At 29.8% G+C, this 25,383-nt stretch overlaps 1 protein-coding gene across 7 annotated transcripts in view; it reads left to right on the top strand.

Moving 5' to 3' along the window:
- The window catches only part of LOC123294017 (disks large 1 tumor suppressor protein), a 1,177,915-nt gene that overhangs the window by 767,086 nt on the left and 385,446 nt on the right, over window positions 1–25,383 (top strand). For 6 of the 7 annotated variants that reach the window (XM_044875074.1, XM_044875072.1, XM_044875073.1 and 3 more), the window contains exon 4: window positions 14,726–14,833. The exons of the other annotated variant lie outside the window; for it this stretch is intronic. In XM_044875074.1, coding sequence (XP_044731009.1) covers window positions 14,726–14,833 — 108 coding nt within the window. The remainder of the gene's footprint in view (window positions 1–14,725; window positions 14,834–25,383) is intronic. 7 annotated transcript variants of the gene reach the window in all.

Here is a 25,383-nt window from a genome sequence, read left to right as displayed (position 1 = left end):
TTTCAACCCTTAATCTACCCTGCTCTTACATCGCTTATATGGACGGTGACACTTAGTTTTTTTCTTTTCTAATTCATTGCTAATATGTTTACCTTCTATTAAAAAGTTTTTTTTTTAATTTGTTTTCATTCATTCCAAATGAAAATTATCAAAAACTTCCAAAATATGTCGTTTTTTGAGATTCCTCCATAAGAGCCAATGTATTTTATATCGATTTTTAATGACTTTTTTCTTAAAAATTTGCACGGTTACCTAAGCTGAAATTTTAATCACATATTCTTTGAGTAAAAGACTACCTACAAACAAATTTTGAGCCTTTAAATCAAACATTGTTGTCATGCTCATACATCCTTAATATCAAATTATGAATTTATTACTTATACAACATATGAATTATGAAACTTAAAGACACTGTAAATATTGTCTTATAACTGTGTTTACTTTCACTTTTCGTGCTAACATGAGGTCGTACGATCCATGAACTTATACATATATACATGTAGCTGTAGCGGGTGTCTTTACTTATACTTACATATATGGCTACAACTGCTGCTCATAAATAGTCACGTCATATCACTATGTCAGTCACAACCATACCAATAATAATCTGCTAGAACAAAAAAGAACCAACACCCAGTTTTTAATGCAGAGCAAAACAACGAAGTTTATATTATTTGTTATATTTATAAAATTGCAATTCAGGTGTTCAGGAGAACAATTGATTTAACCTATCTTAAAGATGTAACTTAGTAAGCAGGAAATTCTTGAATTGTCACCTGTATTCGTCAAGAGCTATGGCTATAATTACAACTATAGGGACAATGTTGAGCAGAAAACGTTTATCTCCGTACCTACAATACGGAGATAAACAAATTTTTCGATTTTTGGCAATTTTTTTAAGGGGTACCCCTTTGAAAATATGGAGAAAAACGCAAAAAATATTTTTGTTTTGGAATGTGATGAAACTCGGTGGATGGGGTAATTTTGACCCAAAAAGTATAAAAATCAGGTTAATTTAATGATTGGATGCATAATTTCTGAGATATCGCAATATTTCGATCGATTTTAGTCCGTATCTCAAAAACTATTCGACCAGTCAACAAATGCACCCGATTTTTGTAATTTTTGGGTCAAAATTACCTTATATACTGAGTTTTATCGAAATTGGAGATGGCAAAAATTTTTCGATTTTTTGCAATTTTTTTAAGGGGTACCCCTTTGAAAAAATCGAAAAAATCGGAAACAAATTGTTTGTTTTGGAATGTGATGAAATTCGGTGGATGGGGTAATTTTGATCCAAAAATTATAAAAATCAGGTTAATTTAATGATTGGATGCATAATTTCTGAGATATCGCAATATTTCGATCGATTTTAGTCCGTATCTCAAAAACTATTCGACCAGTCAACAAATGCACCCGATTTTTGTAATTTTTGGGTCAAAATTACCTTATATACTGCGTTTTATCAAAATTGGAGCTCAAAAAAATTTTTCGATTTTTTGCAATTTTTTTAAGGGGTACTACCCCTTTGAAAAAATCGAAAAAATCGGGAAAAAATTTTTTGTTTTGGAATGTGATGAAACTCGGTGGATGGGTAATTTTTATCCAATAATTACAAAAATCAGGTTAATTTAATGATTGGACCTATAGAAAAATTACAATGTCAGCCAGTATCATTGGAAAAACGTTCCCCACCAAAAAAGTAAAATCCCCAAAAATTATGAACAAAAGGCAAGATAAGTGAGGGCTATAACGTGATTGTCATAATTTTCTGACCTCAACAACACCTACACGAGCTTGAACTATAGAAATATAAAATCAAAAATAACTCCCGACAAATATAGCAACAAAATAGCATTATAGTTCGTCAGAATTAAAATAAATCGATCCAAGTATAAAACACAAAATTATCAATTAAAATGTTTATTTTGATATTTAAATATTTTCCCACAGTATTTATAAATAAATAAATTAATAATAACAGTATTGAAAAAATCAAAACAAAAAAATTGAATAAAAATCACATATTCTTTGTGTGCGACCTTGTTCAATTATAATTAACTAGCTGCTATCCAGCCGTTTCGCTTTTTTTTTCCAAACCAGAACGACTTCCAGCATTGCGGTTTTGTAGCTTGCAGCTTTTTCTTTACTGTCGAATTTTTGACTCGTCTTTTTATTAGGATATGAACTAGCGTCGTTAATTGTTTGTACAAAATCTGTTATTTTGTATTACCTCAAAAAATGTCCCTCCGAAAGTTAAGAGCAAAGAAGTATTAGAAAATTACTCATGAAACTCGCAAAAACTGCTACTATAAACTTCAGAAAATGGATTATATTAAACCCAAAAATGCTACGGTCATGTGTATTTCCTTTGTTTTTAACTCAAAATTAAATGCTAAAGGCACTTATTTTTTGAATTTAAATTGATTGAAAGTGCATCGAATTTAATGTAAAATAATTGAACGATGCTTGCGAGCATTGATCACTTAATTAAACTTGAAAGGACTCGTATCTAGTTCGAAGAAATGAACTTTTGAGCTTAAATATCTCAAAACAGTTCACTTCATCTTTCGGTTAAATTTTCAACCAAAATGACCGAATTCCATTCCTCATAGGAACTTTTCAGTTCACTTTCAAAATTCAATTACCCGTAGCGCCTGTACTAAAGGTTACATTGATTTAATTTGTTGAAAAATATTTTTTTTTTATTAATTTTTTTTTTAAGAATAAAGTAATTAAAAATTATCTATAATTTATATTTGAAACAGGTTTTTTTTAAATAATTTATTTCATTTGTTATGGATAATTATTAATTATGTGTTCTTTATTGTATAAATGTAAAAAAAAAATTACATTTTTATTTTGAAAATGGATCTGTTTCAACTTTTAAATGTTATCAGTGGGTGTGGTGGGATATTTTATAATATCATCAAACGCCATACTGTAAAATTAATTCATTTTGAGTGTTTGTTTAGCCTAAAGCAATGTGCATGATTTATGGGAACTAAAAAATTGAATGATTTTTTAAATCGACATGTGCTTAATTAAGGTAACATTCCTTTTTCAAAGTTTAAAAGAAGTGGCGTTAGTCATTCTTTTCAAGGTTAATCACTAAATGAAGCTAAAAGTTATATTCTTTTACATTAAATTTTTTCTAAAACCGCAATTCTCAATCTCTACAAACCTATCTAAATTTGTCGAGCGTTGGTGAATGAATGAATTCAATTTTCTGCTGATAACTATGACTCTATAACACTTAAAAATTTTACTAACCAAAAATGAAAACCAAATATGGTTAAAGTTGTAAAAAAAAAAAAGAGTGTGCTTTAGATCACACGAGTTTTTTAGCTCTTTTGGTATAAATACATGTCACAAATAGAATAAATGTTATGTATAAGATTATTGAGTAATAAAAACTAAAAAAATTTTTTAATATCCATTAGTTGGTTTTGAACGGTGGTCTTCAGTATTGGAGTTCAGTGTTCTACCACTAAGCTACTGGGTCTCTGTCTTAATGTAGTCTTTACGCGGTACTCTTTACTTTTCTCCACTTTACGTGGTAGTCTTTACTTATAAAATTGAAATTTTCCGGCGAAACGGGTGGATAACTACTAATATTAAAATATGTCTTAAGGATTCTCTACATTAGCGATACTAAACGTCTAACAAGGTTTCTTTAATAAGTAAGCTTGTAGACATTCCCTGTAAGATTATACTTACTTGGGTTGGCGTTGACATATATATATATATATATATATATATATATATATATATATATATATATATATATATATATATATATATATACATCTTGTAGGTAATCAGTCAATGTATTTACAGATTATTATTATTATTATTATTATTATTATTATTATTATTATTACCTCTATGAATGTCCTGAGGGAATTAAAAGACATGTCTTGTAGCAATTGGCTTTATCGCATAATCTTATTTCGTCAAATTACATTGCACAGTATAAAAAACATCATCGTATATGTGAATGTCTAGTAAAGACGAAAGAGATGTATTTAGAGTGATGTAGGTATGTTATATAGTGTTGAATAAAATAAAATAAGGCTGTACTGTACTGCATTGGGGTTAACTTGTTAGTTGGTTAACTATACAGTAGTGATGGGACGAATATTCGCATTCGCATTCGCATGTTTTTGCCAAAAAAATTATCATCATTTTGTATCATAAATTGCATAATAACCCCAAACTTTACTAATATGTACTTATATTGTTAGATCACTTTTTAATCCCTGTTAAATTTGAATGTTGGACAAATGCAATTATAGTAAACTAACCTCAAAAAAAAGGTCTTAACAGATTAGGAGATAATCTGAAAAACAAAAACCAACAATTAAAGGCATGGACCAGCTACGAGGGAGGGCGAATCGCCAAAAGCCTGTTGGGTTAAGGAAACTCGCTCGGTAACAGAGCCGAGGAGATCTTGAAACTAAACAGAGCTGATATTAGAGTCATCGTAGAGTTACTCACAGGGCATGATAACCTGAACAAGTTCCAACATCAGATTGGAAAAAGACAATCTCCCGCGTGTGACAGATGCGGAGAAAATTCAGAAGAAACATCTATCCACTTTCTCTGTTACTCCTTGGCGCTCATACAGCAGCGAAGGAAATGGTTTGGTTCGACCATAGTCGAACCAGAAGAAATTAGGAAACTCAGCGCTAGGCAAATCCTGGATTTCAGTACATCAGTTGGTTATAATAGTCACTGAAAAGCGTAGCGGGGATAGAGTACAAGGGTCTACTTGGCTAGGTTCTCTGAACCATTGCTTCGAGGCGCGATCCTCGAGCATGGCCCGCTAACCTCCATACCCATACACCCCATACCCAACCTCAAATTAAAAAAAACTGAATTTTGCTTTTAATGGACTTATATGGTTTCTTTTTAATGGACGTATACGACGGACTCTTTTACGGTAATGAAGCATTATATGTACTAGCTCGACCCGTGAAAAATTCCGCTACCCTGTACTCGTGACTAAAAAACAATCCCTCCTAAAACTTTTAGAATTTTTTAGACTTTTAGTTCAACATCATATAAAAAAAAAATCTATTCTTTTATCCCTGGCGCTCGTACATCCACAAATAAAATTTACGGGCAAGAAAGAATAAAAACTGAGGTGGAACTTGACAATCATTTTGTACATTTTTTAGCTGCGGTTCTTCGTTTGGTTGAATTAAAGAACATTCATTGGGGACAGTATCAATTCATTGGATAGAAGAACCAGATAGCATTAATAATGACCATCTATTAACTATACAAAATATTTTAATATTATTTGTATTATTTTGTGGTCACTAAATAAATTGACTCCATCAATTACATACAATACCTAGCAGTATTCTTCTCTATGCTACAGGAGAAGTTGTAGTACCTAGAATAAACATTTCTAAACATGCTGTATTCGCTCCGTGCGTGAGTTTCGTTTCCATGGTAACGATACACTACTTTAATTATAAAATTGTATGGATGCATATATAATTGTATGGATTGCATTTAAGACTTACATTGAAAATTTAATAATATTTCACAAATTTAAATAAATAATTATGATAATTTATATTTGAAAAATAATATTTGTGCAATTTGATTTCTTATTTTCACAATTTTTAATGCATTAAGTTTAATTAATTAGTGTTTTTCAATAATTTTAATTTGACATTTCTATAACATTAACATGTAAAGAACTGCAAATTAGTCATAACAGCCTCCTTTAACGCCAAAATTTATTGTCCCTACCATGACTACGCACACAACGAATAGAAAGAAATGTCAGTGTTTGTATTATTTTTAATAAATTAGAACTGTCTAGAATTTTTTTTCGAAAGAATTTTCTAGATTCTTAGTTAATAAGCATTTTAGATATCTTCTAAACTACTAGTTGAAGCTACCAGTAATTTTTCCTCTCCCTATCCTTTATAGTTTTGGAGAAAATAGACAGTAAAGTTTCAAACAAAAGTAGTTTATTTCTTTTATGAGGAAGACGTCTTACATTTAAACTTCTGTTCTATTTCTATCAGTTTGAAAGTGCCAATTGATTTATCTTGCTCATTTACGAACACAAGCCCACTTTTTACGTCTTGAGCATACTATAAAAATTTCAGCTTGATACCACATTTCGATTTTGAGTTATGTTCACGGTCGAACAGATCGATTAAAACGATACAAAATCGATTAAAACGTATCAACCATGGTTTAACGTGTTGGTTTTTCAGTGTGTATAGGTACTACTAGCGAGCATTTTTTATACTTTACAACTTCGCCTACCTCGCTTGGAATCCCATGCAAAATAAGAATATAACTGTAAATTTGTCTACACTGTGTATTATTAAAACATTATTTCTCTTTTTTCAAAAACTACACCACATTACCAATCACTCTTCAGCCTGCCTGCATTCTGATAAAATACCCTCATTTCAATAAAAAATGGTGTCTAGAAATGGTAATATCTGTATAGAAACTATAGAATAATTCAAGGTACATATCTTACCCTGTATATGAATGGTTCTTTGAACAAATGTACAAATTTTTAATCAAAATGAATTGAAAATGAAGTTCGAACAAATAAATAAAAAAATGAATTTATTAATCAACTAGGCAGCCATCCATTTCAATTTAATGTTTTATTTTATGTGCTATATTGTTCAGTCCATATACCACCTTTATGAATTTATTTAAACAAAAAAGTATGAGAACTTAATAACAATTGGTTGTTTAAAAATTATTTTGTTACGCGTGTGTACGTTTGCATTCCATGTATGATTTATTCCTTGTATTGCCATGAATACCAAAAAATTGTTTCAATCTCGTCATGTTTCATTTATCCTGTTGAAAGTTTTCTATTATCTTAGTCCATCTCCTTTTGAGAATTGAACATTATCGTGAAGATATACACTAGAAAAGTAGTTTTGACAGATTATCTTTGCGCCATCTCGATTTTTTTTTTTTTTTTGTAAGAAAGTGGTGTAACAGAAATAATAAGGTAGTTGTTTGAAGCATTGTGAAAATTCGTCAGATACCTCTCCCATAATATCCTAATACAAAAATCCAGACCTGGATGGAAGGTAGCGGTATCATTGTTGGAACGAAAGATGTGGATCCGCGCCGTTGACGGTAGTCCTTTGGGTCCTTCATCAGTAATAACTAATAAGATGCAGAAAAACCATTATTAATTACAAATCACAATTCAAAGGAATGCGTTCTTTTAAAATGAAAACAAAAAGTTTATAAGCCAAAAAAATCAAATATTTTTTGTATACACTTCTGTGATTTGAAACCCGCATCAATTCAATTCAATCCCACATTCTTCGCAAACCACGCACTTTGGCCGTACTCTTCCGATTCCATGAAAACGCGTGCTGAGTGGAACGTGATTCCGTCTTGTCGAATTTTGTGACATATTTCCCACAAATTAATGTGACAAAGCAATCACATTTATCTTGCATCTCTCACTTTGTAAATTTTAAGTGCTATAAGTTTTTTTTGGTAGAGAAAATTAAGTAACAATGAATTGAAGACAGTTATTTCCTGTTGACATATTTTAATTCTATAAAATAGAACATAAGAACTACTGAGAAAAATAAAAAAAAACGGGAAAATTACGATAATTATTTAAAGTTAAATAAAGTTGATGTGGTCCCATTCACTATATCTACGCTTTATAATACGATCGTACGGTAATACGTACGAATAATATACATAGTTAATTTAAGAGGGCTATAATATGCATAAATTATAAATTAAAAAGCTGTTAAAAGCTCTAAAATAAAGCACAGAAATATGTAGTATAGAGTAACTATATCTAAATACCTTCATCATGATCAAATAATTGTAGGTTTGTTTTGCCTTTTAGTCTTTTGTGAATAAATTGTTAAAACATTCGAAAAGCTCTTACATGATATCTGTGGATTGTATCTAAACAAATGAAAACAATTGACTTAATTGATTGCCGATGCCTGGATTCGAATCCGTAACATCCTAGTACCCGAACATTCAAATGACTAGAATGCACGACCACTGAACCGGTTTTTTTTTGTTTGTATCCACGAAGGGGCGGACGGGCGGCCAGGCGAAAAAACGGATATAGACTACTTGGGTTATTAGATGAATATTACTATAATTTTATTTGTAGTATCAATATTTCTAAGAGTTTCTGTATATACACAGAATAAAGATAAATAATTTGGTTTCATAACCGCGAAAAAATACATAATGTGATGTACTGCGACCAAAAAAGTATTTGATTCACACTTCTTTAATATTATCTCAAATCTTTTAGCAATTTTCAAACATCTACCTTAGATTGAAGGGAGTTTAGATTGGCCAAAGCCTTAATTTAACGGAAATCGTATAAACATTTTATACTCTTCATTTATAATGTTTTCTTTATGAGACAGAGCAGTCACTTTTATTTTAACTGACGAGTGGAAATTTGGAGCTTCCAACTTTTATTTTGATTTCATTTATATAAAATGAAAAAGTTCTTTTGTTTGTAAGAGAAATAAAAGACAAAACCGATCGTTAAAGACATATTAAACCCAAGTCCATACAATACCATTCTATTCTATTGATAGGTAGTTGAATCGTTATTATATGGATGCAATGTTCTGGTATTTAGATCACTTGATGCATCAAACATTGTATTATAAGGCATGACGGTAATGTGGCTACAATGTCCTAGAATAGAGAAGGTATCGTATTTTATAAATATACAGGCTGCGAGTTCTCTTCACTTTGTATATACTTTAAAAGGAGTTAACTAAAATGCCTTAAAATTCAATCTGACAGATATCCTGGAAAATTGTGGTTAAAAAATTATTTACTCCTTAAGGATGTATGAGCACCGTAGTGTAAGGATGTATGAGGATGTATTTTGCTGATAAATTATATTATAACCTTATATAAGACTCCTGGGACTCATTAGTGTGTAACGTTTTAGCAATGATTGAGCTTCGAAATCTTTTAACATAAAAATATAGAAATGTGTCTAGAATTTCCAAAAGATAATTTTTCGAACAGAGGAGCGTCCTGATACCATGAAAAAATTTGAAAGTGAAATTAAAATTAATTAAAAAATAAAGAAGTTATAAGCTACCAAAGATTGAATTGAAAGGTTGCCCATTTCCTTTTAGCAAAACCAACTTCACTTTTCTATTCGTGAAGTTAAAATTCTTCATTTGAAGTGATAAAGAAAGTGCACAATTCGCAATTTAGAACAGCAAATGAAACAGATGAAATTGCTCATTTTGTAAAAAACTTCCCGTTTAAAAACCTCTGAAACTGCGTATTCTAAAACACAATAATCTGTGTCAGGACATTTTTTGCTTAGTATGAATTTCTCTATCAATCCCAGGGGTCAACAAAAATTAGAGTATATACCTCTTATCTTGATAAACGTTTCAAAATTAATTAGCGTACATTCAGTTTTTTTCAAGATGGCGATACAATTTTCGGCTACTTGTAGTTATGCTTGATTGTAACTACTTAATTTTACGATCGAAAAAGATTCACCCTGTACACATGAAGCAGCTGTATGAGTGTATGTAGTTTTTAATTCTGCATACTTAATATTATTATAATGAAATTGAAACGTATACACGCTTGCTATTGCTATTATACGAACCACGCGATTTTCATTAATTTCCTCTACATAGTAGCATTTACTTACTGGTTACTTGTTCAGTGCGCTCTGTATACAAAGTTTCAAAAATTATAAGCATGGCTTATATAGAATTTCGAGGTACCTACTCCATTTTTTTTTTGTTCATTTTATTTATTATCCTCGACAAATAAAATTATGTTCTATTTGAAAGTGGTATGCGTTCACAGCTCTTAAAAATTAGAACAAATTTTGACTGAGATAAAACAAGTAAAATTTACAAAAACTAAACTCACATAGTTAAGAACACTGTCCATTAAATTACCTTTCAAACAAAGCCAAAAAAATCAAAATCGGTACATTCGTTTAGGCGCTACGATGCCACAGACAGACAGACATCCAGACAGAACCACACACATTTAGTTGACTATTTATAAAATTTTATATGAATTTTTTCTAATTTGCTCCTTCAATACCAAAAAAAACCCATGTTATCCCATCTGGGAAATAAATGGCCCATGCCAATTAGTACTGTTACAATAGGGTATTCCACTATTTTTGAAAAAGTACTTCAAAATGTTGATTTTGCTAATAAAAAGGCACTAAAAATTTATTTCGGAAAAATACACACGCTTCTTGCCAAAAACTTCAATTAAATTTTAAACCTTTTTTAAACTGTCAAAAACGCGGGCATCTAATTTGATGACGTAATATGGGTATCATTATACGAAATATCACAAATAACTTTGACAGATACATTCATAGACATCTGATTATAATAAATATAAATAATTATTATTTATGTATATATTATACCCAGCTGTCTACACTGAACTAACTGATGGTCTATGACTCATACCGCTATGACATTACAGCAGGGCTTACCCGCGTTTTAGGTTACGTGATATACAGTTTAAAAATTAAGATTTTTTATTTTAATATTTTAAAAAAAAAATGTGCTTTTATGACTCGAAATCAGATTATTTAAGTATATTTTTACATAAACTTTTTTCAAATTTCATGATTTATTTTTGTTTAACAATAATACCCTATTAACACAAACAACATAATTTTCAAGAAACTTTTTGCTGACATTCCTCCTTCAATATTGCGAAAACTTTAGATACATAGGCATTTGATAACATCCTCACGAAAAGATGTGAAGAAATAGAGTAGAGGTATATATTCTGCTGTTGTATGTAAATTAACCACTAATGTATCACCGACTCGATCGTACGTATATCTATGGACGTACATAATACACATACTAGTTGATAAAACAGAGTTCTGCACTATGTATATGGTTAGAATATGCGGATAAACGTTGTTCATAATATATTATACCTACTTTTTTAGCGAATTTTCTGAAATAAGATGTAGCTACAGAGGGTACATCAAAGATAGAATTTTCGTTGATGAGCTAAATCGTAGCGCATTGTATACACACTTCAGTATACCATGTGTGTTTGTACCATCTAGGCATATACATATCTGTAATATGACAGAATACATCCGTTTAGTAATGCATCTAAGCGAGAGGTATTATATACATGTGTTGTTAGACTACAGATACGATACGACAGATCTTCTGTTGTATGCATGCAGAGAGTGAAAGTTTTGTTGCATACTTACTAGTTATCTGTAACTCCCACTCTCCAAGCGTCTTCCAACTAATGTTCAACACATGTATATAATACATCTCGCTTAGATGCATTACTAAACGGATGTATTCTATCATACTACAGATATGTATATGCCTAGATGGTACAAACACACATGGTATACTATTGATTGTATATAAGATTCAAAACCCAAAAGGGGGTTTTGCAGGACCGTTGCTATTACTTAAGGATGATTTTAAGCAAATTCATGCTTAATGATCGTTGAAATGGAAACCAATTGCGTATTAATGTTATAAATTCTACTAATCATTTTGGAAAATTCGCTAAGATAACGCAACTCCTTAGCGCGTAGTGAATATTTTTCATTTTTAATGAGCATACGTATATAGTTCGAATTAATTATTATTGATACAATTTTCAATTAGTTCAACAAAGTCTCTAGTCTAATTTATTTTTGATTATGATAGCAGATCACAAGCATTTTGATTTTGTGCAAAATATTGGATAGCATTTAAAAAAATCAGTGCCGGAAATAACCTTCACAAAATATATTAGTTGAGCCAGTGTATTGAAATTTGAAATTAACCTGACTACCGATGTCTATGGCATAATAGCGCCTAAATGGATGAACCGATTTTATTCTTTTTTGTTTCCTTTGATAGGTTGATAGGTAATTTAATGGGGAATGTTCTTAGCTATGTTTCAAGTGCGAGTTTAAGTCTCCGTACCCGAAAAATTTATCATGGGGTTTTTATATTTTGTAAAATAACCAAGATTTCCCAAATTCTTTTTCACATTGCCCAGTTTAATAGATGAAAACATAGTACTTTTTTATCTATTCGATTACGTGTTTAGTAGTTATTTGTGGTTTTGGTTATAGTAATGGACGTAGTTAATTTCTATTAGCAGACAGAATAGATAACATGATATGAATAAAACGTATTGTTCTATTTGTCTATTAATATTTAGTATCTTGCCAAATATTGGTAATAAACCAAAAACATACGAGAACAGTACACCATCTTGTTTCAAACATTCTGTTCATTTTTGATATAATTTTATAACAAACTCGTTTATTGTCATATCTGGTTAATGCATCCATTAGTTTAATCCTTAATAATTATTTTTACAATGCAGTTAATCCATACAAATTTTGTATCAACACAAATATTGGGTGTTTGATAATTCAATGGCAAACTTGCAGAAGTTTAAACTACAGTTTATTTGCAACAAATTTGATAAAAACACCACCATAATTTTTTTCTGGTTGGACACTTATTTAATGCATAAAAAATTGGCCTGTCAGCGAAAAAATGTTTTTTATTATGTCAGACTTCATGTTTTAAGCTTCATTTTCTGCGAATCCAAAATTAAGTCTGATAAATTTATTAACTAAAATTGCTAGTCAGACAAGTTGCAACAGATGGAAGATATCTAAAACTTTATTTTATTTTTTTTAAATCGAAGGGGGTGCTATGAAGTGCATTTTTGTAAAAAAAAATATAGAAGTTAATTAACCAAAATTATAAGCCAGATAAATTTTTTCAAAAATGATTCATTATTTACTACAAATTGTGTAAATTTCACGCAGGTATTTCGAAAACGAAAATCTATTTACCCATGTAATTGATTCTCGTAGGTCATAATCGAATTATTTCTGCAAGCGCATGGCCATAAATATTTTTGCAAAGAGGCAATTTTTTCGATTCAACACTAAAACGAATATCGTTTAATATCAAAACAAAATATAAACTTTTCTATATAGTAATCTCATAAATAAAGATTCGAGAATATTTCTATGATAGTATTGTAACAAAGCACATTACATAATAGCGTAATTTAAAGAATAAGAAAATTGTATCTTACAGTTTTATATGTGTTTCAAAATTACACGGAACTTTGAATGGTCTTTTTTGTCTTTGATAACTTTTGCCTGGCAAATTTTCCTACAGCTAACCTCCTTTTTCTTTCAATTCAATGCAAAAATGATATATTTTTTAGTCGCATTTCCTCCGAAAGCTAACAATTTTCGAAAAAATGTTTTCATTAAAGAATGTTGGTTTTTTTATGAAGTTCAACTTTCCAATTTGAAGTGTGAATCTAACTCTTAAATTGCAGAATATAAATTGATTATTAAAGCAACTCGGAGAGATCAAGGTTTAATCTGATGTCAGAATATAATGCCTCACTTTTCTCTATTTGATTTCGAACTTGATAAGCATCTGACTTTATAAAAAGGAACTTTTCGTTTATCATTTTGGGACAGACGTTTGTTTTTATGATCTTTTTGCTTATTTTGAAGTACAAAACACACCATCTAAAATGTGTTTGTGCAATTTTGAAACATTCTGTATTTAAATCCGATAGGAAAAAATATGTTTGCAAATTTCTCTATCAAATTTGTATAAAAAAAATTCAATCTATTTTTACATAATACGAATAAAAATGAGAAACCTGTATATCAAAAAACATTTGTTATTCAAAAAAAGAAAAATTCAAATTTATTTTCTTCGATGCGTTGTAAAAAGAATACTTATTCGAATTTCTATATGTATAAAAAATTCATGAGAAAATTCATGAAGTGTTTGAATTGAAATTAAAACAAATTGAAAAATCAACAGCTCGCAGGAAAGATTTAACACTGCATCACCGATAAAAAAAAAAAAAATAAAAAAAAAATGTAAAATTAGATACCTTTATGTTAGACTCGAAAAATCCTGCCAAGGTCAAATAAGCTTTGAGCTAATAAGGGTTCAAAATTAATTACTTGATAACTACAAAATCAGATACTTTTTTGGCCAGGTCAAAAATTCTGAAATTTTTGAAAATCAAGTTTAACTGAAGCGTCGTAGATAATAATTTGTTGACCTTGAATCACTCATAGTTAACGCTATTTTTAAAGTACAGTATCCTAATTTATTTCCAGAAATAATATGTGTTTTCAATTTTAGAGGGTACGGAATTGAGGACTTTAAAGCATAAAAAATAATATTTTTTCCTGAACTTTTCCTTTTCAAAATATATGAAATTTTTGTGTGTCTTAGTTTTGCTACAATTAATTAGAAGTCTACAATTAACACAAATAATTGGACAAATTCACATGATGACAAACTAATCGTTGCAAATGAAACAGAAAAAGATTTTACGAAAGCCAACTATTCGTCACCAAGCAAACGGGCAAGTTAAGTCGAGGTCTTGCTAGCTTTAATAGATTTAATAGTCTTGGCCAACATTTGTTGAAGGGTTGGCAAACCACACTTTTATTTGTTAGATTCATATAAAAGAGCTTATTATTTATGCCGGAATATTTTTTCCAAATAAAAACAAACAGGAAGGTGAAAATCTTTTGGAAACTGTCTTTGCCATCATGTGAATTTGACCTAGATTTGAATTAATATTTGTTGTGTTTTTAGATAAATCAAATTCTATTTCACTATTTTTTATTTATCCGAACCTATTGTCTGTTTTCTTTTAGGGTGGATCAACTGAAATTGGCCGTAATGACGTATTATCCCAAGCGCTATTGTCTCTACAACAGGATTACACAGTTACACCAGAAAAGATAAATGAATTAGTAGAACAGGTATTTTATAAAAAGCACAAATTTTGATTAAATTTATTTACTAACCATAACCATCATCAGATGGCAGACCGTACTAACATCTTTACTAGTGATATCTATACGTACAACCATAAACTCTTTGTGGTGCTATTCTTGACTAAATGGGTTTAAACTTTACTAGATTAACAACGTATTCACTAGATGGCTTATCTATAAAATGTTCAATGAAAAACTTGTATTCCAAGAAAACGTATGGTAACGATTACTAAAGAAAATCATCCATTTATTTTTATGACCCAATTAAGGATTTATTCACATTTTATTATGTTTTTGTTTTTGTGAAAATGTATTTTTAAGACAGAATCGTCTTTTTTCTCTATTTTTTATGTGTCTATGTTTAGTATATTATTGTTGCAAATAATTTCCAATTATAGTCGAATTTTCGATGTAATAATATAAAATTTATTCTGATAAAGTTAACAAGGATATACAACAGTCAATTTTATTTGTTTGAATTTACCGGATTTAATGTCAATAAAAATTTTATTTCTCAAATTTTTTTTTATTAGATAATGTAGTGTTTATACTTTTTCTTCTTAAGATGTAGAAAATTTTGTACGAATAATCGAAAATCACAGGAATATTAAGATTTCTTGTTTATTAAAAATAAAAGTAACATTCTAGCAATTTATATTTGTTTCATCTGAGTTTTGCTCAACTGTTTTATTAGCTTTCTGATTATTGGCTTCCTTTAAAAAAAAAATAAAAATTCATCTTTGTAATATAATTTAAACGCTACAGAAAAAAGTGAAATTTACAAAATTTGCAAACCTATTTGGTCCTGAATCAAGTCGGTTCGACCGTTTAAGGGCTACGATGTCACTGAGGAGGCAACACACGGACGCACAGATAAACACTTTAAACTTATAACACTCCTTTAATCAATATCGAAGTGATGATCAAGGACATCAGATGAGATGAAAAGGATACTTAGAGAGCTGTTATTTTTTGGTACAAATTTTTGGAAATATTTTAATTGAAATTGAAATATTTGAGTTGAGTTTGTTCTTTTGAATTATTGTTTTGAATTACCTAATTATTTTACCATTTCACTTTTCGAAATGAATTGAGCCATGTTTATTTGACCATTCATTTCCATAGTCATTATTTATATATCATGCCTTTTCCAAACTGAATCGATTTTGAAGATCATCGCCAATTTTTAAGTTTTTTCGGGTATAAAATTCTAAGCTCGCACATGAAACATGATAAGAACACTCCCCGTGAAAGTACCTTTTAAATGAAACGAAAAAATTGAAATCGGTTTATTCAATCCTTGCAATTCTTTAATTGGTCTAAAAATTATGTTGCAAATGACTTCACATATCAGAAAATGTTGTCCGACGAAGTGGCCAGGTAAGAGCTAGTAGAAATATAAATGAATGCATATGTAAATGTAGATACTATGACCTACAGTGTACTAATGCAGTGCAATGATGAAAATTCATGATAGGTACTAAACTCAAGTAATTGTGTATAATTGTAGTATAAAGAAGAAGCTGTTCTAGAGAATGAGGATAATAGCTTCGTGACCCTCTTAACAAGAGCAACAACAGCACTACTAATATCAATTGTCCTCTTTTATTTTATGGGTATATATAAATTGTTTGTATTATGGTTGGTTAATCGATATTAATGGTGAACAAAAATCATTTTCTTTTGCATATTAAAATCACCAAAGTCATGTTTTTTATACCGTGCAATATACCCACCTTTTCCAAACTGAATCGATTTTGAAGATCATCGCCAATTTTTCCATTTTTTTTCCACTCTTCGTTAAATTTCCTTTCAAATGAAACCAAAAAAAATTAAAATCGTTTCATCAGTTCAGGCGCTACGATGCCACAGACAGCCAAACATCTAGACACACACACATAGCGGTCAAACTTTAACATCCTTTTTTTTAGTTCGGGGGTTTTAAAAAAGGAATATTAACACGCACAGTATGAGGTTTATTTGAACATTACATTATTATTACGTCATTCATCAGAGATACATAGAGAGATGATGGTGGTGTAATCATATATTGTAATCAGTTATGTGTATAACAAATTTTATGAACAATATTCGGGATAAAATCGAACGTATAACAATAATAGTTGCTTAATATACCTCATATACGGTGGGGGCAGAGTAAACTGCGATTTTGAAATTTCTCTAAACTAAAACAAACACCTATTAATATAAAAAAAAAACTTTTGCATTACTTATTAAATTGTTATCTATATTTATTTTATTATTATAGTAAGTGGATGACCGAGCTTTACTCGGAATTTTTTAGTTAAAAGGCCACAAATTTTATTACCAATATCAGAACTGTTTCAAATGTCTCCACACAAATATCAATTTGAATATCCCCTTAATTTACATTATTTCGTTATCTACGATATACGTATATCACGCCCACTATCTATCAATCAAAACTGACATAGCCACACGCTCACTATACAATACATACGAAGCGAACCGTTCCAATAGATGCCAAGAAGACTCATACTTTGGTAAAACTGAAACAAAAACTGCAAAATATGACTCTTCCTGACATCTAGGGCCATGGTTTGGTCCTAAAAACCTTGGTCAAATTGAATGTCTTCGTTAGAGTACCCAACATTTTTCCCTTGAAGCATTTTAAACGATAAAACTTTCAAGTTTTAAAGAAACCTGCACCGTTTTACAAGATTATATTGTGGTTCATATTTTTTTAACTACAAATCATATTAAATTTTGATAGAGCCTAAATGGCCGAGCGGTCTAAGGCGTTTGTCTTAAATCGTGGACTATTTAGACTTAGGTTGCGGGTTCGAATCCACACAGCGGCAGTGTGAACAATTATGATTAATGAGGGCGGTAGAATTGATCACATTGTCGTCGCTTGGATAAGAAGGAAGTAACCGACTCCACCCACATCAAAAATGTAATTATAAATATGTTTGTAATTGGTGGTGGCCTCTGCGATGAGGCATATGCCATAAAAACGGAGGTAAAACCCCCATTATTATTATTATTATTATTATTATTAAAGTTTGATATATATAACGTGATTGTTTGGTTGTTTGATCCTGTTTTGTTTTAGTACCAGACGTTACGTTATACGTTTCGATACCGTATAATATAACGTTAACACTTTACCGCATGCCAAGTAAAATAATTAAATAGTTATTATACTGTGTTGTGTACATCACATTGTGTAATTAAAAAGCGTACAGAGAATCAACCTATTTAAAACAAAATTATCATTACATGTTTTATGTGTATAAACATACAGATGATGATTCAAGCGACGTGAGCTGGAATTTTTAAGGTAGTACGGCATTGGCAAGGTTCATAGTTAACTAAACGGCGAGATCCGGCGTGTCCCGAAGACGGCGTGATTCGTTGTTGTTCGTATGCTACGTTCAGCACTACACGCACTCTACCTTGCTAGATTGCTAGGAAAACCAGATCAAGGAAAAGCGTACTCCTGCACAACTTTAAGGATGGTGAGAAACCACTTTCTGCTGAATGGTTGGTATACTCGATTATGTGACTACCGCTTTAACTACCTTGCCCGACTCGGCGTCCTACCATTGACTGAAACACCACTCGTATTGAATCATTGTACCATCCATTCAGCGGCGTGGCAACGGCGGCATAACGCCGTTCAAGACCGTCTTGCTCACAGATCGCGTCTACTTCGGGTGCTGTATTAAACATCAGTAGGCAAGTATACGGCGTAAGAAGTGCACTTCGTCGTGATCTGATGGTCCTGGATGAGATTAGTAAGGAAGTTAAAGTCATAGACAGCTGCATTTCATTTGACGGTGACCCAGATGCTCTAGATGTAGCTTGGCAACAAAAGCTTCAGAAATATAACTAACTTGCTACTGAGTTATCTTCGAAAGGCTATATAGTCTTATTGGATTATTTTGTCGTTGGTTCGGTCGAGTCCTGGCTAGATCCGAACTATAGAGTTGCGAAGTCACTGGGAGTATCACCATAATATTCGCAGATCATGGCACAATTGATGGTTTCAGACACGGTCCGCTAGTCACGTGACATCTAAATTGAACAGGCAGAGACAGTACCATTAGCCTCTGTTATTCGAAACTTCTTACGAAACCCGCACAGTACAAAAACAAATTGAAACTTTAAATAAACACTAATATACAATTTTTTGAACTTACCTTTCTAAATTTATTAAATAATTAGCGAGTTATAAATTGTTATTCGACAACCAACAGAATAGTAATGAATTTGATTAGTATCAAGTAGGTGACCATAGATTTTTTCATGGATGTGACACACACAATGAAATTTTCAAGTGAACCAACACGTTTTATATAAATATGAGTAGTAGTGATCGGATAACTTTAAATGCATACATTTCGATTAAAGCAAACTTGATTCAATAAACCAATATTGATACTCATCTACATTTTTGTATTAAGGAAAATCATAATATTTTATAAACATTAGTACAAATAAATGTAATTTGAAACATACACAAATAAGCTACTTCCATAAATATACACTTGCAATGCAAATAGATAGATTTAAACAAATAACAAATATTTAATTTGGATATTAAAGATCAATAGATTCTTCTTTTATGTTAGTCTTAGATAGATATAGTGAGTGTAGACTGTAGACTGTAGAATGAAGTTATTTGTATTTTTATTTGTTCAACAGGTTTGGTTGATTGCATACTATGATTTGATGTTCTTTTTCCTACGGCATTTTGTTTACATACTGTTGGAAAATTATTGAAAATAGTGGAAGATAGTAGTATCTAGAACAAAAATTCACATTTATATGTCTTTGTAAATCATACATATTCCATTGGAGATTAACGTCGTTAATAGCACTGTTATTTCTCATCACTATATCTTTTTTTCTGTGTAATTTATTATAAAGAGGAAAAAGAAAGATTTTCATTTTTTTGATTTCATTTGTAAGGTAATTTAACGAAGAGTGTTCCTAGATGGTATTCAAGTGCGAGCTTTAGTTTTCGTACCCAAAAAAAATAAAAAATTGTCAATAACATTCAAAATCGATTCAGTTTGGAAAGGCATGACATATAATTTTAATATATAAATAATTACTATGGAAATGAATGGTCAAATAAACCTGGCTCAATTCATTTTAAAAAGTGAAATGATAAAATAATTAGGTAATTCAAAACAATAATTCAAAAGAACAAACTCAACTCAAATATTTCAATTTCAATTAAATTATTTCCAAAAATTTGTCTCAACAACAGATAGCTCTCTAAGTATCCTTTTCATCTCATTTGATGCCCTTGACCATCACTTTGATATTGATTTAAAAAGGAGTGTTATAATTTTAAAGTGTTTATCTGTGCTTCTGTGTGTTTCTCAGTGGCATCGTAGCCCCTAAACGATCGAACCGACTTGATTGAGAAGATTTTATACCCAAGTTTCCAAGTTTTTCTAATTTTGTAAATTTCACTTGTTAAAAGTTGCAGTAAGCAAATTTATTTTTTTTTGTTAGCTACCGTTTTAGGTATTTATAAAAAAGAATGGCGTACACATAATAATATAAAGTTTAAAACTTTTAATAAAAGCTAATTTGTAAAATAATTTAATTATTGAAAACATTCTCTCAACATGTTAAACTTCTACATCATATTAAAGTAGAGATAGAATAATAAATGAACATTATTTTATTAATTAGCAATAAGCTAGAAGCTAGCTACACAAGCTATAAACTAACGTAAACACTCAATTCTAACAACGTCGTATCATGATTATGTTGTCTATCATAATACCTCATATTTGTTCTTTTATTATGTTGGTACCTAATTAAATAAAAAATATATTAAAAGTCATTTATAATAAACTTATTTGTTACCTTGTTACCTCTGCACACTGATATTATCTCTACCACGTAGTGTTCGTATCGGCGGAAAATCGTCATTAAAGATCTGTGTCTGCTTGTCTGTAAAAAAAACTTGACAAGTCTGTTAACAATATTGCGGTATTAGTTATTTCAACAAGTGATGTAGATCTTACTGACTTCCGATTTTCTATAAATTATGTAACTCTTTTTGATACAGTTTTCCAAGTGTTGCGGTTGAAAACAAAAAAAGAGGTATCGTGGGACGATAAGATAAAAATAATATTCCTTTCGCACCTTTGTACATAATAAATGTAGAGCTTACTTTTTTATTTACTATAGATCTCTATATTTTTCTGAAAATTTAAGGTATTAATTTTAGAAGTCAAATAATTTTTGTTATTCTTTGAAGAATTAAATTTTATAGTTACTTTTGCTTACGACTGCATGAATTAATTAAAACATTAGTCTAAGAAAGACATACTTCTGATTTAGTAGTCAACCCAATATGTGAGTACATTTCTTTTTCCATAACATAAAATTTCCTTCTACTTTAAATTATCTCTAGCCAATTTTTTTGTCATTGGCCATTAATTACAGATTTCTGTAAAAATAGTCAATATAAAATATATCACGGCCATCTTTACTGGTACAGTCAATGAATAATTACGACTATTTTACATTTAAAAAAAATAGAAAACCATACATATATTTTACCTGTGTTAAGCAACCATTATTTCGAGTGTTATAGAAAGGGGATAAGCGAGAGCAATCTTTATCAATATTTACTTTTAAACCCAGCGAAGCGGGTGGGTATCACCTAAAACTTTGTAATTATTAATAATCATTTTTGAACTTAAAATTCAAAATAACCTAATTCTGATCTTAATTAACATTAATATTAGATACACATTGATGTGATGTTTAAAAATGAATTTCTTATTCAAATGAACATTTTGAATATGAGAACTAATTAACTATCCAAGCAAGGATTTGAATTTGTACACTTTAATGTGTTTTATCTATTAAAATAACGAAATATAATTCAATTTGCATTCAAGTTTCAAAGCTTATATAAGATATTTACCTAATGCATTTAAAATTTCATTTATTCGATTATTAATGTATATTTTTCTAAATAAAGAAAATCGAGCCGTTTAATTTTCATAATTAAATTTTTTTAAGGTGATTGTAAACCTACAGTATTGTAAAAATTTGATAATATAGATATCGCTCTTCTATCATCAATATTCTAATTAAAAGCGTCTCTGTTCATTAAATGATGGATCTTCAATGAACTCATATGGGATTATTATAAACTACAAGATTGACTAAATATTTTAGATAGTTTTTCCACACTCTCTAGATTTTTGATATAGAACTATCCAATTGAAAAGGATAACCCATTTTATGATTCATCATTTTTTCAGCCAACTTTAAACGATAAAATAATACTAAAAAGCCCAATGACCTAGGAATTTTTTGTGATTTTCGGAAACTCCGTTAATAAAAAAATGTATTTAGAAAGTTTTATTGAAATCTCAAGTATTTTTCAATCCTTGCATGCCTTCTTAATGCTAGAGGACTAAATCTGATAATTGTATAGGTCTTTTAAATATATAGGTCGTTTTATAAACAATGATACTCCGAATTCGAATATAATATTTCGATGTCAATGCCATTTAAAAATGAAAATAATACAAACAATATTTTCAGAAAAATTTTTCTTGTATTTATGAATTGGATTCGGTCCAACAGAAACGTACTAAAAATAATAATAATCAATCTATTAAAACATTAATATCTGTTGTCGAATTAAATTGTTACAATACACAACGTGGAAAAAATAGATAATATTAATTGTTTTGAATACAGAATCATAACGAAACAAAACGAATTATTTCCAGTTTGTTTACGATAGTTTGAGTTTGAAATCATTTTTATACCATGCATATATGTAATATGCAAGGTATACTAAGTTTAGTCCCAAGTAACGCTTAAAAATATTAATGCTATGAACAAAATTTTGGGATAGGTGTTTATAAAATCACCTAATTAGTCCATTTTCGGTTGTCCGTCCGTCTGCCCGTCTGTCTGTCAACACGATACACGATACAGCGTACTCAGGACGTTAAAACTAAAGTCAAGTTCGTAACTGAGCAACATAGGTCAATTTGGTTTCAACCTATGGGTTACGCAGTTACGTATGTGTGACATATGTATGTATGTGTAATGTGATAGAGTAATCAACACTGTCTATACATGGTATTTTAACAATTAACTCAGTCAATTGTTTCTTTTCACTTGTTTTATGTAATCTTCCAAATGATTTTCAGTATGAAAATTTTATTTTATTTTTAGTACAATTTTTTCATAGACAAACGATAAATTTGGCTCGGAATAAATTAACGGTGTACTTAAAAACAAATTAAATTTTAATGGGTTTTTATCCTTTTGATTTTTACGATGTTGACTTCTAGTCATAGACATCATCTGGCTGGAAAATTTATAAGAATGAATTTAATATCTTTCAATCAAAAAACAATGAAAATAAATCTCATAATCTTCAAAAACAATTTACATTTTTAGGAAATTAGTGTTTGCTGCTTAATACATATTTAAAATTAGTAATATTAAAACTAGGAACCCAAAATTATTTGGGATTTCTTCCGCTCAGAAAAATTTACTGCAAATATTTAAAGAAAATTCAAAATCGAAAAAAATTGATCCAGAGAATCTCTTCTCGAAAAAAGTAAAGTTGTCTACAAAAAAAATTAAATATAAATAAGTTTAATTTTCACAGGAATCGAATAAAATGAATTTCCAGAAGGTAAACTTTTCTATCTACAATAACAAAGATTAACCAAAATACTTTCATTTTTCACAGAAACCGAATAAAATAGGATTGAAAAAATATTTATCAAGACACTGAAAATGAAAACTTTTTTCGATATAAAATAAACTCCAAAGTCAAGGGAACAAGCGAGACTTGCCTTTTTCCATAGTTTTTAAGCCTAATACAGGGCGTTCTGTTATTGACTGCAGATCGTTATCCTGCAGAATAAGCTCATAAAGACGAAGGAAAAAGTTATTTTCCACTTTTGGATCTGGGGAATACTTTGCGAGATAATTAACAAAATAAATTAATATATCTTTAGCGAATCACAGTTCAATAACATTTTGAATGAAACCAATAAAACACCACTTAAAGAGAGGATGTGTTTTATCATAGTGGAAGGCGTCTCTAAATGCAAAATTATTACAAAAAAAACTCTATTTGGCTACTTTTGTTATTATAAAAACTAGCCCATTAAAACCTACACTACGTTTCTTGGTAAATTAAGTGTTGTACGCAACTAATCGTGCGAATATCACATACGTTAGGCATATATTTGGCAAGACGGACAATTGTCCGTTTTATTAATACATGTTCTCCTAATATTAATTTAAGAACTTTTCTATAAAATTTGCCATTTGTTGTTTTTAGCCACGGGTACAGGGTAGAGATTGTAGGTTTTGTGTTATAGAATTGTAAATTCGGTAAACTTTACAATTTTATAAGTATTGTGGATAATTTTCGCATCCCATTTTGTAATTTATAAACATCCTGCCTGTGTTTTTATCTTGAACAACAAGTAAGTAAAATCGTCGTTGAAGGTTTTCATCACCATTATAAATATAACACAAACATTTTCTCAACAATAATAATGAAATTTGTTTGTCTATACATATGTACGAAGTGGGGGACGGTGGGGGGGGTGTACGACGTATACTTTAACAGCATGACAGTATCGGGGGGTATGAGATAATAATATAAAACATCCTTTCTGCCATCGAAATGATGACTACGAAAACATTTTATTCGCAATAACCAACGTTAGAGCAAACAAATACAAACTTACATTGTTTATGGAATGATCGATCTATTTTACGGGATAGATATTTTGTTGAGTCATTCTTACAAGTGTAAAAACACAAGAAAAAAATTATTTTGGTACAAAAGACAAAAAAACCACATTATATGTTTTTAGTATTAAAATTGGCATCCAAAGTTTTGGTATATATGCACGGTAAATACATTAAATCAAATACATGCTTTGTAGTCAAATAATGAGTTATTCTTAGCTTTACAATGCCATGAAACTACTAAAATATATAATATATTGTGTGCGAGTGCTGTTTATAAATTTGATAATATAGATATCTCTCTTCGACTATTAATACTCTTTAGTCATCACCGTTTATCAAATGATGAACCTTCCATGACTTCATAATTAAATTAAAATTTTGTTTTTATATCATCGACAATCTTATATTTTTATGGTATTATTATAAACTACAAGATTGTCTTAATATTTTAGATAGTTTTTTATCACACTCTCTAGATTTTTTGATATAGAAATATCCAATTAAAAAGGATAACCTAACTTATACGATTCATCATTCTTTCAGTCAACTTTGAACGATAAAAAAATAATAAAAAGTTCGATGATTTTGGAATTTTTTGTGATTTTTGGAAATTGTGTTAATCAGAAAATGTATTTATTAACTTTTATTGAAATCTCTAGTATTATTACGTATTCAGCACGTCAAAAAGTACTTCCTATGGGACAAAATTTGTGTTGACTAGTGTTATATTAGCTGCATGACTGTAAAAATGTGATATGGAATTTTAC

The sequence above is a fragment of the Chrysoperla carnea genome, chromosome 2 (assembly GCF_905475395.1).
Source record: "Chrysoperla carnea chromosome 2, inChrCarn1.1, whole genome shotgun sequence".
In the NCBI taxonomy this organism is placed as follows: Eukaryota; Metazoa; Arthropoda; class Insecta; order Neuroptera; family Chrysopidae; genus Chrysoperla; species Chrysoperla carnea.
The sequence above is the reverse complement of the archived record's forward strand: the minus strand, read 5'-3'. Positions and strand labels throughout refer to the sequence as shown.